Source organism: Homarus americanus, unplaced genomic scaffold, assembly GCF_018991925.1.
Source record: "Homarus americanus isolate GMGI-L3 unplaced genomic scaffold, GMGI_Hamer_2.0 scaffold36188, whole genome shotgun sequence".
NCBI lineage: Eukaryota > Metazoa > Arthropoda > Malacostraca > Decapoda > Nephropidae > Homarus > Homarus americanus.
Window position 1 is genome coordinate 1,649,376 of NW_024718183.1, and position 16,582 is coordinate 1,665,957.

Here is a 16,582-nt window from a genome sequence, read left to right on the forward strand (position 1 = left end):
AATAAAGAATTTGTATTTCAACACTTTCTTTTACACTAAAGTCCTTGGGGTGAATAACAGCTGATCAAGCCACCTTGCCAGTAATAGTGAACAACAGTCGTGTCATGTAGCTGTTGTAGTATTTCTATTATTTTAGTATTTTAGGCCATTTCAGTTCATGTCTTTATAATAACAAAGTTGTGTTTCAAAGTTGTTTTATATATGGGTTCTCAGAAAGAGAAAAACAACTGATTGGGCGGTCACATTGAAGTTTGTGAGTAGTAAATGTCTCGCTGCTATGCACCAGAAATTTTTTAGGTTCATGATCTAGATCTGCCGTACAAGTCGACCACCAAGATTTTTGGGAATTTTTGGGGGCTTACAACCTCGGCTTATACGCCAAGAAATACGGTATATGCATTACTGGGCATCTCAGACACAAAGACAAGCTAAAAATAGCCCTCTCATCTCCCTCCCTCCTTCCCTCCCTACCTTCGCACAAACACCACCACCACCTCTCTTACGTGCGATCAGAGGGAAGCTTTTTGGTAAATAACTTCTTTTGTTTGTTTATTTTCATTGTTTGCCATTTTATCATGTTGTATCAAAGTAATATTACTAAAAGTTGTGTAGTTTTATTTTAGTTTAGTATTACTAGATGATAATGCTATGATTATGTTATAAATGTATTTACAGTAAACCCTCGAATATCCGGACCAGGGAAATTTTGATTTTCGGAAGATCCGGACAAAAAATTTGGGGGTTCTGGGCTAAGAAGTTTCCCTAAGATACATTCCCAAACCAGAGCAAAGAATATTTTAGGCCCGTGGGCGCTGCTTGACCCGTCGGTTGCTTGGACACAGGTGCCCGAGGAGGTGGGAAACATAAACAGAGTTGACAATTGTTGTTTGTGGGAATATTATTTCATTCACTCTAGTACAGTAGAACGTCAATGTAACACGAGATACATTCCAAGAGATGTCGCTTTAAACCGAATTCGCAATAAATTGAAGTGTTGTTTCAATGAAATAATTTAGTTTGGTACTGGAGATAAACACAAAATACTAAAAAGACTGACAGTCTACCCAGAATAAAACTTACATTGGTAGAATTCTTGTAAGACAGTGGTTAATTTGAATATAAACATGCTATAGTTTGCACTAGACATAAAAATTTTAGTAATTATTTAGTACATTTGAGTACATGTACAGTACACATGTACAGTACAGAGTGGGCTTGTGTTTGGGCACTATGAACGAGTATGAGAGAGGTTTAAGAGCACTAAATTGACACACACGAGAGGCAGGTGTTACTCCGACAATAACCAATACCCACGTGGCAACTGAAGACAGAGAGGTGGGATGACAAGGGTGGAGCGTTCGGCGGGTTAGTGTTTGGCACGCTTATGACCCATTTTGAAATTCTTGAGCTTGAAATTGGAAATTGTAACCTAAGCCCCGGCACAATCCGCACCAAATTTGACTCACGTAAAATAGGAAAGATTCGCATTAAATTGATAAGGTGTCATTAATTGTGGGTGTTGCTACAGATCAATAATTTTAAATCGATTCGTTTTAAATCAAATGTTTAAACACAATGTTTCTTATTATGTTATCATCGGTAAATACATGGTTTATATACGGTAATTTGTTTATCGCTACATTAGTACATGTACTGTATTTTTGGTGTGCCCGGATGTGCTAATCCCCTTTAAAAAAAATAAATAAATAAAAAAATAAGAAAAATCATCGGAAAATTCGGACAATCGGCTTTTACAGACAGGTGGTCCCCCTTTTTAGTCCAGATCTTCGAGGGTTCATTGTATTTGTGGAATTATTATTCCGATAATTATTTGTATGACCTACATGCCCTCCCAAACATAAAGCCTGATGACAGACTGCGTGTGAGTGTCGCTGAGCACTTTTTATGAAGAGGAATGCAAATAATATAAATTCTAAATGAATTATTTATAGGAAATAAGTACAGTAGGGTAGGGATATATCACGAGAAAGGGTCCAACAATGTTTGCTATGTACTAAATCGGGATATAAAATTACATGTAATCAATGGGGAAAATAGGGTTAGGTTCTGGAGGCCAAAAAAGGTGACTAAACTTGACTTAACGAATTCATTTCCTTACTAACTAAAGCGTCAATGAACACTAGACTCGGGAACAACAGGCTATTTCAATTTCAATACTGTGTCAAGGAACACCAGACTCAGGAAAACTAGACTCTGCAGCTGACGCACCATCCTGGGAACACCAGACTTGGCAGCAGACGCCACACTGCCACCCTCACTTGACAATCCCACACCTACAGTACATAAACAAACACCAAAAATATTAGTTACAGTATTAAATCTTTTCCATTAAGCTTTCCATTATCTTCACTTCACTTTTCACGTCACTAGCAACCCATTTACACTCGCTTTAGAAATCTGAATCTGCACCAAACTCGGCAGCTGATGCGTCATCCTGAGAACAACAGACAACACACTGCCACCTTCACTTAACAATCATAAATGAACAAACCAAAAATATTAGTTACAGTATTAAATCTTTTCCATTAAGCTTCCCATTATCTTCACTTCACACATCACTAGAAACCCATTTACTCTCACCTTAGAAGTTGTAATCTGCAGCAGTCGGTTGCTTTCTCGTCACTCACTCAGAAAGACTTAGCGGGCGAGCGTGAAAGCATGAGTGAGCAGCCACGGTGGCGCCTATGGTGAGCAAATAACGCATTTGTTTACCATGGAGGTACATTTGAAATATTTCCTGCCCGATTTCCCTCGCGAAATAAAAAAATTTATTGCTATGTATATATATACAGTTTTACCCCGCTTAACGCGGTTTCACTTAACGCGTTTTCGCATATACGCGGTGCCTTGCCAAAGCTGAACTTTCACTTAACGCGGATTTTTTCCACATATACGCGGTGAGTGTCCGAGACGCTATTTTTAGATTTGCCCCACCCGCCACCCTGCCTGACTGCCTGTTTTAGCTCATAAAATTCATACAAATTACCAGGCCAGAATATAATTTACATTGCTGGAATTCTTATAATTTGGTGATCATTTTGAATATAAACATCATATATTTTGCTTTAAACTTACAATTTTTAGATAAAAATTTTTCTCTAGGTAACTATGGTATCTTTTGTCCAAAATATATGACATTTATATTCAAAATATTCCTGGTCTTACAAGGAATCCAGCAATGTCAATTATATTATCCTAACTTTAGTTTGAGGTATTATTTATTAAAATTTAGTGGTTATCCCACACATCTCCTTGGGACGGTTGGTGGGGGGTGGGGGGGAGGGAGGGACCAACCGACCATCTGTTACCCTGTGAAGAATTATTATTTTTTTTTATTAACTGAAGATATTTGTTTTAGCTCATAAAATTCATACAAATTACCCGGTCAGAATATAATTTACATTGCTGGAATTCTTATAATTTGGTGATCATTTTGAATATAAACATCATATATTTTGCTTTAAACTTACAATTTTTAGATAAAATTTTTTCTCTAGGTAACTATGGTATCTTTTGTCCAAAATATATGACATTTATATTCAAAATATTCCTGGTCTTACAAGGAATCCAGCAATGTCAATTATATTATCCTAACTTTAATCTGAGGTATTATTTAATACTAAATGTTAAAAACTCTGGAAGGGAGGATTGGTGGGGGGTGGGGGGGAGGGTTGGGACTGACCGCGCGGTTGGAAGAGGGGGGGAGGCAAGGTGGGGTACTTTGATTGACAGATAGTGTCGTGAAGATTATTTTTTTTTTATTAACTGAAGATATTTGTTTTAGCTCATAAAATTCATACAAATTACCCGGTCAGAATATAATTTACATTGCTGGAATTCTTATAATTTGGTGATCATTTTGAATATAAACATCATATATTTTGCTTTAAACTTACAATTTTTAGATAAAAATTTTCTCTAGGTAACTATGTTATCTTTTGTGCAAAATATATGACATTTATATTCAAAATATTCCTGGTCTTACAAGGAATCCAGCAATGTCAATTATATTTTCCTAACTTTAGTTTGAGGTTATCCCACACATCTCCTTGGGACGGTTGGTGGGGGGTGGGGGGGGGAGGGAGGGACCGACCGACCATCTGTTAGCCGGCTGTGTAGTGTGAGAGGGAGGGAGTTGAGTCCATTATTTGAATGGACATTAACTTGGCGACTGTATTTCTCTATTTCTCTTAAGTATTAATTGTGTGCATGTACCATCATAAAATTAAGATGTTATTTTTACTACAACATAGGTATGTGCCTTCAAAAAGTGGAGTTTGGGGGTCGGGCCGGTTTCTATTGGAATTAATCCCATATGTTCTGTTGTTCACTTAACGCGGATTTCACTTAACACGGGACCCTCTGGGTTCAATTGACCGCGTTAAGTGGGAAACTGTAGAAAATTTCAATAATTTTGGTAGCCGTGATATAAAAATTCATTATATTCTGTATAAAGTGTAACGATATATCCCGACCCTACTGTATTATGATCAGTAAATATATGCATTACTGGCCATCTAGGACACAAAGGCAAGCGGGAAAATTACCCCCAAGTGCGTAATGACAGCGAGCGCTCGACGTAAAAAAACTTATTTGTCTCGTCACCAAGGCGCCACGGAAGTTTTTAGAGGGCCAATATATAGTTTTTCTTACAGCTGTTTTTATTGTTTTACCGTTTATAAAGGTCAAAAATTTCTTTTGGAAAAGTTGATTTTTCTCGTTTTACCCCCGTGTGGGGGGTACAGCCGTCACTACCCAAGCCCAGGGCGTAAGGGTTAAGCCTTCTGTAAATTTATTTGGAGTCAGAGGTAGTGAGTGATTTGGCCAATCATTTAAGTTGATAAATCACTAATACAGTTGTAGTGTGTTATTAGTGTTCATATTCATCACTAATACAGTTGTAGTGTGTTATTAGTGTTCATATTTATAACAGGGTAATACTTGTAAGATCCAAGTAAACTACTTCAGATGTGGTTGTAGCCACGAATGTTTACATTGAGTAAGAGCCGTTTCTTCCCCTTAGTTTGTCAAAACTGTCAATAACGGGAGTGGACTCCTTACATGTAAGCTCTGACGTGGAGTTCGTTAGCTCCAATACAAATTTTAGTGTAATTTTGATTAACACTAATTCATCATACCCTCCAATGCTTAAATTCGACATTAGTCACAATAGTAAGGGATACGGAAAGCTTGAATATGTGAAATTATTTCACAATACAGCATAAGCTTGGGGTTTAACGACATATTCCCTTTTGTAATAAACGAGTCAGGGTTTATTACCAAGCGTAGAGGGAGGCTGAAATATGTGGGTAATTAGGAAGTTCACTTTGAGTTTTGAACAGGGCATTTCTTTAAGTAGACATGTAACTTGTTTTACACCCCTCTTCCTCTAGGCCGTATTTATTTTCGTAAGAAACTCTTACTGAGCGCCTTTTTACAAAGATTTCCCTTGCGATAGTGGACAAAAGGCCCTATCGTCCATGAATTCTTAATCAGTATTCTTAACCCGTAAGTATAACAAATTTCACAGGGTCTACTTTTTATCTTTACTATTGGTGTACATTATATAAAATGCCAGAATGAGTGATGACCAGCCCCTTCTTGTGAGTAAAATATACAAGCAGTTTGAAAGGGAATTCCTCTTATTCCAAAAAGACACAGATTTTTTCATTAAGTTTGAAGTTACTTGATCAACAATCATTAATCATGTCTAGATTCGATATTGCTGATTTCATAGCTAATCCTATTATTGACAAACTCGAAGGTGCAGACCTCGGGAAAGCATACTGGAAAACTATAGCTGATCATTTTGAAATTCCAGTCTCAACAAGTTTGCATAAAGGATTAATATCAGAAGAGTTTCTTCCTGAAGAAGCTATTAGACTCATTACTAGTCCTGGGGACTTAAAAGAAAATGTGATAGCTTTTCCTTTACAACTAGAGACACCAGAGATAGTGAGTGTGGAAGCTAAAACCTTAGTTGACCTTGAAAGAGAGAAATTGTTATTTGAAAGAGAGAAGTTTGAGAAGGAGCTACTTGAAAGAGAAAGGGACAGAGTGGAAAGCAAAAGGGAGAGAGATCATGAATTGAGAGTAATTGAAATCCAAAACCAAGCCAAAAGAGAAATTCAAACTCACTTTGATTGGTCCCATAATATAAATTTAGTACCTAATTTTGATGAATCAGATCCTGAGTCTTCAATGCATTTGTTTGAGCATACAGCTCTCCACTATAAGTGGCCCAAGGATGAGTGGATTTGGCTACTTCAGAATAAGTTCACTGGGAAAGCAGCACAAGTCTTTAATAGTCTAGAGGATTATTTTGATTTCGAGTTGACAAAGACAGTATCTAAAATGCTTATGCTATAACTCCAGAATCATACCGTCAAACTTTCCTAAATTTCCTTAAGGTTTCTAACATGACATTCGTTCAATTTGCTACTGAGAAATTATGTACTTTTCAAATGTGGCTTAAGACCACTCAAACTAGCACTTTTGATGACCTTGTCAATCTAGTTGTCAATGAGGAATTCAAAAGACGAATTCCCTTTAATATCATGGCTTATTTAGAAGACGGGTGAAAAAGATTTGATGAAGCAAGCACAGTTGGCCGATAGATACGCTTTAGTGCACAGGTTTAAGGGGGAGAACAAGAAGCCGAATATTGTAGTCACCCTCGGGATAAAACCTTGGGACTAACAGTGATAAGTCAAATCTTACAGCTAATGTTAACAAACCAGTGACTTGTTCATACTGTAGTAAAGTAGGCTACCATGTATCTCGTTGTTGGGAACCAGGGCGTAAAACTTCAATATATTTTGGAAGCCCAAGCTACTACCTCAAAAACTAAGTCTGTTAGTAATGTAGCCAAAGCCAATGATTCTCAGAAAGATCTTTTTCTTGATATAATAGTCAAGGGTACAATTTCACTTTCAAAGGATGGTAAAATATTTCCTGTAAACATACAAAGGGACACTGCAGGTGCTCAAAGCTTAATAGTACATAGTGCTCTCCATGGAATTAGGGAAAATTATACAGGAGAGAAAGTGCTTTTGGAAGACTTATCCTCTTATTCATCAGTAAACCTTGCCCAAGTTTACCTTGATAGTGACTTGTTGAAGGGAATGGTGATGGTAGGAGTGAGAGAGAAGCTGCCAGTAGCAGGTATTACATTTCTACTGGGTAATGATCTAGCTGGTTCACTTGTTGTTCCTAACCTTATAGTGGTTGATGAACTGTTGACGGAGAGTCCTACTCAGGACTTAAGAGAATGAACATCCACAATCATTTCCTCTTTGTGCCGTCACTAGATCTCAAACTTTACTTGACCCTGGTGCTAATGCTTCAAGTGTTCCCACTTTCCCCAGCCAGGTTATGACCAGGGACAACTTAATTAAAGCTCAGAAAGAGGATACTTCACTTGCCAAATTTCATCATAGAGCAGTACCCAAGTCACACTGTTAAAGTCCCTTGTTTTTACTATCAAGATGATGTCTTAATTTCATCATAGAGCAGTACCCAAGTCACACTGTTAAAGTCCCTTGTTTTTACTATCAAGATGATGTCTTAATGAGAAAATATCGTCCAAGATATTTAAAGGGTGATGACTCCTGGGCTGACGTCCATCAAATAGTGGTACCCTATTATGTTGAGAGTACAGCTCAAAGAACTTGCTCATGATGCCTTAAATGGTCACTTGGGGATATGTAAAACTTATAACAAACTTAGTCAAGATTTTTTCTGGCCAGGTATGAAAAAACAAGTGGCTAATTTCATCAACACTTGTCATTCTTGCCAATTAGTTGGGAAGCCCAATCAGATTATTCCTCCCGCTCCACTTAACCCTATTCCAAGAAAGATTTGTTGACTATAATGTGCCCCACGACTAGGTATCCTGAGGCATTCCCGGTAAAAAACATTAAGAGCTAAAACCAATGCTGATCTTTTGTTAATTTTTTTTTTTACACAAGTAGGTATCCCCAAAGAAATTCAATCTGACCAAGGAACTAATTTAACAAGTGACCTTTTCTCCAAAGTGCTATCGGAGTTAGGCATTAAACAAACTTTGTCATTGGCATATCATCCCCAGTCACAAGGTTCCCTAAAAAGATACCATCAAACAGTAAAATCAATGCTTAACAGATTTTATTTGGACACAAAAGCTGATTGGGACGAGGGAATTCATTTCAAGCTCTTTGCAATTAGAGAATGCCGACAAGAATCACTTGGATTCTCACCTATTGAAATGTTGTATGGTCGTCAAGTAAGAGGACCCCTTAAAGTCATAAAAGAAAAATGGTTCAGTCAAGTTGCGAAGATCCCTTAACAGACTGTTGGTCAATATCTTGATAATCTTAAATCCAAATTAAGTAAAGTAAGACAAATTGCAATAGATAATTTAAAGAAATTTCAAAGTAAGATGAAGAGTATTCACGACCGAAAGGCAAAAATCCGGAATTTCAATTCTGGAGATGAAGTGTTACTGTATTTGCCTATTCCAGGCTCACCCCTCAAATGTAAATACCAAGGCCCTTATAAAGTATCTCATCAATTAAATAAAGTAAACTACATTATTCTAACTCCTGATCATAGAAAGGATTCTCAATTCGTACATCTTAACTTAATGAAATTGTATCGCAGAAGGAATCCTCAGGGTGACTCGGGTGAGAGACCTGTCCTCACCAACCAGGCGTTCTCTGCTGAGGACATAGACTTGGTTGGGGAGGACAGTCCTATTGTAGGAAGTAGGAAAGATAACTCTTATATAATAAACAACATTAAAGAATACTTACCAAATTTAACCGCTCAAGAGCAGGCGGATATTATTAAAACACTACAATAAATGTTGGAGGGTGTATGTTGGAAGTGTGTGTATCGCTGTATTAGTATTAATAACTTGGGCCCTTTTCTTGAAATTTATAAAATACATTAATGAAAATTACTGGAAATTAGAAATAATAGATTTATAAATTGCAAGAAGTTGGATGGTCCATCATTATTTTTATTTTTTCATAAATACATGTATACGTACGACCGTACGTATACATGTATTCATAAAGTTCCCTGAAAATCTCTTGATTTTATACCGTATTACTCATTATTGAGTCATCCATCATGCCACAAGTTGACTTATGGTTCATGTACTACGTATACACGTAGGTGTAGTGATCTCTTGGTAAGAGGGGGGAGGTGCTGTCGGTATCTCCTACCATATGGACAGGACTGAAACCCGTCAGCTTCCAGTTGCCATTAAAGGATTTTTCCAAAGCAATTATCCATCAATATTTGGGATGAAATGTGTGGGAATTAGAGCTTACAGTATTGATTTTGTGTACATTAAAGTCGACTAACAATGGCTGTAGATGTAGTAAAATTAACGTAAAAAATATTGTACGTATGTAGCTTTTATTTAATGTTATGCATTGTATGTACAGTAGAAGTGACCATGCAGTCACACACATGCAGATGTGCTGGGGGTGTGTGAGTGGTGTTGCGGTGTGTGAGTAGTGTTAGGGTGTGTGTGTGTGTGTGTTGGAGGGTGTGTAGGTGTGAGACGGAAGCAGAGAATCTTTTTGGGGGGTAGAGTCGCGTGGTCAGCCCCCACCCCCCCTCCCTCCTCAAGTGTGGCTAATTGTGATAGGGAGATGAATTTGAAACCATAATGATCCTTAATAAAATCTCTATTAAACGTTTCCAATAAGATTACAAATTTTAGTAATTAACTTAGTACACGCACGCATGAACACACTGTGAGGGAATTACTACACCACGTGATGCCCCTCATAACACCATCTGTGAGGGAATTACTACACCACGTGATGCCCCTCATAACACCATCAGCGAGGGAATTACTACACCACGCCAGGTCCCTCATAACAACATCTGAGGGAACTACTACACCACGTGAGTTCCTCCTAACACCATCTGGGAGGGAGTTACTACACTACGAGTTTGCTGTTCAACACCTACATTCATCTGTATGTTCACTGTATGTTCCTTTACCTTTCTCTAATGAAGGCTTTTGTTAAACCACCAATGTATGTAATAAGTCATTTATGTCCAATGTATATTTTCAGCCTTCGGGCTGCAGAATTTTTTCAATAAACCGTTAATTATTATTATTATTATTATTATTATTAATGACCATCACCACGACCTCATCTGTAAATTTGGTGAGAAGCATATGCACCATCCTCAACACCAGCTCCTACTACCACCTGAGATCACTCGCCCGAGAATTGCTGTTCGACACCACAACCGCATCCAGCCCATACGAGCACGAGCTGATCGCTATAAGAACAGCCCAGTCCCAACCATTGTAAAAATTATCAATAACTTGTAATCAACCAGTGTATTCACTCCCAGTCAATCTTACTTTTTGCACTGTCACTATGTTGAAATGCCCTGTAGTTTGAGCTTCTCCTCACCTAGTTATTATATATCATATTTGTAACACTAATGTTACTTGTATGTTATTTGTAAATCAAGAGACCCATTCCCCAATTATGTAATTGTATACTTTCAGCCTTCCGGCTGCCATACTCTTTCAATAAACCGTTAATCGCACGCACGCACGCACGCACACACACTGAACCGGATAAGTTACCTGGAGTGGCTGCTCATTTTGAAGAGTTTGTTTATCTGCTGCCAGATCCCACAGGGCAGGCACAGCTAAACCAGTGTCAGATTCCTTGATGCCAGTTAAATCATTTACTTTTTTGACAGCTTTCTGGATATCGTCCTCAACATTCTTGATCACTTTGGTGTATGGTCCTTGACCCTGTAAAAAATGTAGGTGGCAACATCAATCCACATGCAGTATTATTTTTACACTAAATTTTACATTGAATAATAACAGAGTCTAGGACTGCTTTTAGTATCCTGGTGGTCCAGAGGTAGCGTTCCTCGGTCACAGTCATGGGCTCGTGGGCCGTGGGTTCGAATCCTGGCGGGTTGAGGTGTTGATTGTGTGTGTGTGTGTGTGTATATATATATATATATATATATATATATATATATATATATATATATATATATATATATATATATATATATATATATATATATATATATATATATATATTTTGATAACAGGCTTTGTGTAGAAATATAACAGAGTCTAGAACTGCTTTTAGATGTCCTTGTGGCTGCATATATATATATATATATATATATATATATATATATATATATATATATATATATATATATATATATATATATATATATATATATATATATATGTTATGTATACAGTATTACCCAGCCTAACGCGTTTCACTTAACACGATTTTTTTCCACATATATTGCCGGTGAGTGTCCTGCCTCGAGATGCCATTTTTAGATTTTGCCCACACTGCGCCACGCGCCCGCCCGCTGCCTGCCTGTGCTCGCCTCCCTCCTCCTCCGGCTAAGTGCTGCCATGTAAGGTTATGCAGTGTGTGTCTTTGTTACATCACGATTATGACGATCGGACTGTGATTGGCCATGCATCCCACCCCCCCTGGTTACAGCTGTAATTGGTCGGAAGACAGGACGTGACCACCCCGGGAGTAGGGAGGGAGAGGGAGGGAGGAGGAGAGACGACGCTGGACCTAGCCGCTGCAGTTTCATCTCAAGGCTACCCCGGTGTTAACGCCAAGAGTCTATTGTTCCAGAAATGGCTTCGACCACCATCGCCCAGAGAGAGAGACCTTTCCTTACTTCCGGACCCAGCGGCACTAAGCCAAAGAAGACAATTTACGTTCATGGTTACCGGTGAAGTACCAAATTGTCTAAGATTTGAAGAAAGGAAGATTTAAGTTGATTCACGCTAAAGATATGCTTAACGCATCTATCATTCGCACGATCAAGAAGAGCGCAGCTAAGATCAAAAGAGCATGAAAATCACAAAGCACCCGCAGGTGTTTATCAGGTAGTTGCCAGAACAGGTGCTGGCAAAAGTGGAAAATTTGCTGGTGAGTTATTTTGCGCGCCAGGGCGCCGACGCAACATGGCGGTGGACACGCCAGTGCAGGAGTACGTGACGGAGCCTGGCACGCGAGCAGTGTCACGAACTGGGAATTGCAGAGCCCAACCCCTTCAATGCTTCCTCTGGTTACGTATAGTTTAAGAAGGTGAACAAGATCACCAACATCAACATTGGTGGTGAGGAAGCTGGTGCGCTGACCGTATGCTAGAGATTTTCCTCCGCCAGCTGAGATTATGGAGGCTGACAGTACAGTGACGCATCAGGTGTTAACATGGACGAATCTGGTCTTTTCTGAAAAAAGTTACCTTCCAAGACCTTCGTTGTCCCAGTCTGCCAAGGTAAGTGAGCTCTTGAAGCGTAGAAGGAACGCGATCATCGGGGCCCTGTTTACCACCAATGCCTCCCGTGTACCCAAAAACCGTTATCGGTGGATTCAGTTAAAGCCCGCAGTCAGACGCTTGCTGAAGAATATGGACATGAACAAGCTTAATGTCATAACCGCACGGCGGATGTCCTCTTCTCTAGTCCTCTTCTGGTTTGGCCACAACTGTTTTGTTCCTGACGCAGAAATTTATGAGCAACAGAATGTTCCATCTAATATTTTGGTTGCTCCTTGACAACGACCTGGACACTCGCCCCTACTTATGGATCGCCACCCCAACGTAAAAGTGGTCTTCCTTCCTCCCAACACTGGGCCAGCTGGTCCAGCCTCATGGACCAGAGTTGATCTGCAATGAAAGCTGCTGCATTTCTGCAAAGAAGTTCAAGCTCCTGAATCAATTTCTACCACAACACTACAAGATGAGTTATGTAAGCTGGGTGACACCGAAGGAAGCGCAGAAGCAAAAGCCATTTATGTGACAAAGGAACAAGAGGCGTGTGGACTCAAGAACTTCTCACAAACAATGGAAGAAGCTAACCTAAAACAAGCTAGACTTCGGTGGAGGCATGGGATCTGCTGACTATTAAGCTACGATCTGCTGCCGCAAAGATGGAGACATGTGTTGTATGGCATACCAGGTGAGAGGAGGAGTGAACCTGTGACTGGTGAGGTTCAGACTGTTGCAGTAGCAGTGGACTTTAAGCAGAGAAGCTGCGCCAATATTACAGCTGAAGGCTTCTCCGAGACCACCAACGAAGGAGACACCTGAGGTAAGGATCAAAGATCCGAAGTGAATTGCTGACGCAGATGTTAAATAGCACCAGCGAAGAGAGTATATGTGCTGCCCTCCTAAGAACCTAGTTTAAGTCATAGTGATATTATGTGCTTATAGAGCTGCAGAAAAAATGAACCAGCTCCTTTCCTCAGCGACAATGACGATGAACGCTTATGAAGTCTTCCATGCCTTACTGGCAGCTATGGAGCCGCATATCAAGGTGTATCACGACAACATCAACACCAGCCACAGCAAAGCATAACCGCAACCCACCACAGCCAGCTCAAGCCAGTGATAGTGAAATGCAAGTTAACACTCTTGAGGATTTGTCAGGAAGCCCTGACAACTGTGGGTGACAGTGATGTTGATCTTCACCTAGGTAGCAGATTCACCTGAGGCCAGTAACGTTCACTTGAAATCCAGCCCATCCTCAGATGTAATTCATCTCTTCTCTACTACCGTAAGTGTTCCACAAAATTGTTTTTTAACCTATTCTTATTTTTTTTCCTATGTTGTTCCTTATCTTCCTAACCCAACCTCTCTATATTACTTGTTTTTTTCATACCATCATGTTAAGATAGAATTTTACTACAATTATAGTTATGTGTCGCCAAAAGTGGAGTTTGGGGGTCTGGGCTGGGTTCTATTGAATTAATCCCATATGTTCTGTGTTCACTTTCATGATTTCACTTAGCGCTGGACTCTTGGCCACTGACCCAATTGGCATAATCATATATATATATATATATATATATATATACTGTATATATATATATGCAAGTAAATCACTGGTATGCTGTGATCTAGGTATATGCTGATAACCACAAGGAAGAAGAAACACTAAGTCCTAAGCACTAATTACATCTTCAGGGGTGAGTAGACTAAAGAAATACAAACTATGTGTATATATAGAGGAGGGTGAGACCAGGTCCACAATGGTCAGGTTAGTAGGTAATGACCTACTAATCTTTAAATAGCACACAATGGTTGGTGGTGGTCAGATGGTCATGTGAACCGACCTTTCTCACCTGGTTACAATTTGGTTTGTATTTCTCTTGAGACTGTACTCACCCTGAAGATGTGAATATTTACACACACACACACACACACACACACAAAAACACACACATTATATATATATATATATATATAATTGAAATGGAGTTCTTAGTTTTTTATTTACATATGACTTCAGCAAGGATATATCCGCTTCATCAAGAACTGAAACAAAAATATTTTTTGTAGTTTAAATAAAATATTGTTTTTAAATGTCTCAGTACAGTACATTTAATATCTATACATTAATATAAATCCAGAAGAATACTTGGGAATCTATGAATTTCACAGTGGTTAGAGTAAAGATGGGTTTGTTATCCTTCCTTATATTAAAATGGTTTACTTTTAGCTCCAGTAATACACTAGGATACCCCGAATTACCAGTAACTTCACAAAAATTTTCTTCAGAAAGAAACTTGTTTCTTACCTCAAAAATATCCAAAAACAACTTTCTTTAATTAAAAAAATAAATAAATTTTAATCCTAAACACAAATGTATGGTATTGGTATAGATAAGATTAACCAACCAAACCTAACCATCCTAGGATGGAGGCAACTATTTTAGGTTAAGTTTATTATGTTAATTTATGTTAGGTTCAGTTAGGTAAGTAAGATACCCACAGTCTGTAAAACTTACTCGGAGGCTTTAATCAAACTAACACTGGATAAACCAAACGTTAAAAAACATGAACCAGCAGTTTTTAACATAAAAGATAAATCCCTTTATACCTCATGATAAAGCCAAAAGGTAGATGAGGAATATGTTTCTAATATGAATTTTCCCCTCCTGAACACTCATTTTCACCCAGGAATTACAAGCTTCCAGCGACGTCAATTTTCACTTGATCTACAAGGATGTAAAAAAAAGTTGTCCCTTTCATACAATGGATGTATTTTTAACAGATGATAATAGTTAATAACTACTATTTTAGCTTAGTTTAGCTTAGCTTAAGGGAGATTGGTTAACTTTATGAACAAATATACCCAGACCTTGATGGGTGAAATCAAAATAAAATATTAGCATGTTGAAGTGTGTTTGAATCCCTGATTTATTTATTTATTTATTTTTTTTTTTTTGAGAGAAGGGTGAAAGAAGATAAGAGGAAAGGAAGTTATAGTTCAGAAATTTATGAAGTTTAGGAGGAGGTAAGAGAGGGTGACTGACCGCTTTCAGCTAGTGCTTAAGTGTGTTAGGGTTGTGTCATGGGTTAGTTATTGTCTGTCAGTACATGGCTAGGACATCCTACCCTATCCCATACATGGGTGTTTTAAGGGCCTTGTTTCATATTCACGACTTTCTCCTGGCGTGCTGTTGGTTCAGGGAGGTTGTCTATTGCCTGGCCGTAGATCAGGGGTGGTAATGGACCTTGAGATTTGGTAACATTTTGGAACCATATGGTTGTTGTTGCCATATCTGGTGAGTCTTGAAGGAGTTCTTGCTCTGATCGTTCTATCTTTTGCCAGATTCTGCTGGCCAGGGTGGGCAGCTGCTGGTTGATGGGTTTCATTCTCAGGTCTCTATGTATCTCGGCTGTGGTTCTGGTGAAGAGGTAACTTTCGCCTGTGACGAATCTTAGGGCTTCATTTTGAACCACCTGTAATTTAAATATTTGAGTGGTGCTTGTATGTATATTATGTATGCTGTATGTATATTATGTATGTGATCCATTTATATACATTATTTATTCATCCTAGCTAGCAGCGTGTGGCAATGTATTTACCATGTCCCACACGCTTAATTAATGTGCCTGGCGACATATGGAAGCTGCTAATGTGTCACTTGCCACATGTCGCCTGAAAGGCTAGTTGACCCCCAGACAGATCAGGGAGAGCTGTTTCACTTGTGTATCTCTGTTTGTCCAGTAAATAGAACCTACGAAAACTCTACAGGTGTTTGTGTTCGCTCCTGTAGATAGAACTTGGTACCCAGAACATATACAGTGCTCATAGTATGAAGAGGTATTGCTGGGTAAGTTAATATTGGTGTGATAAATGATGTCACCAGGTGAAGTTTTATTTTCTCAGGAAGCGCTTTAAAGCGCTACAGTTTTCTCAGCTCTTTTTGCTTTTTTCCTTCCTGGTGTGGACATGATGGGAATAACCTGTTGTGGATATATGTAGGCCCAGGAGGGTCCCTCTGCATTTGTATTCTATCTGGGCATTATTGGTTACTAATGGAGGAGTTTTCCTTCTGCATAAGGGTATCACTGTGAATTTCAGGAGACTGGTTTGGATTTTTCATTGTTTTTCGTAATTATTTACCCTTTCTAATTCCCGCCTGGTGTTGTCGCCCTGTAGCGCTAGCAATTTTCCTTGTGTGTTGTTATTTGAGTGATGTCGTCTGCATACATAATATCGTTGTTACCTATTCTAGTGG

General features: G+C 38.7%; 1 protein-coding gene across 1 annotated transcript in view; it reads right to left on the minus strand.

The window, feature by feature from the left end:
- Nucleotides 1-8,075: 8,075 nt before the first annotated feature.
- Nucleotides 8,076-16,582, minus strand: part of LOC121859304 (26S proteasome regulatory subunit 7-like) — a 46,844-nt gene continuing 38,337 nt past the window's right edge. The window contains exons 2-4 of the mRNA XM_042356100.1: nucleotides 14,333-14,370; nucleotides 10,609-10,801; nucleotides 8,076-8,122 (exon numbers count right to left, since the gene is read on the minus strand). Of these exons, the coding sequence (XP_042212034.1) occupies nucleotides 8,076-8,122; nucleotides 10,609-10,801; nucleotides 14,333-14,370 (278 nt within the window). The remainder of the gene's footprint in view (nucleotides 8,123-10,608; nucleotides 10,802-14,332; nucleotides 14,371-16,582) is intronic.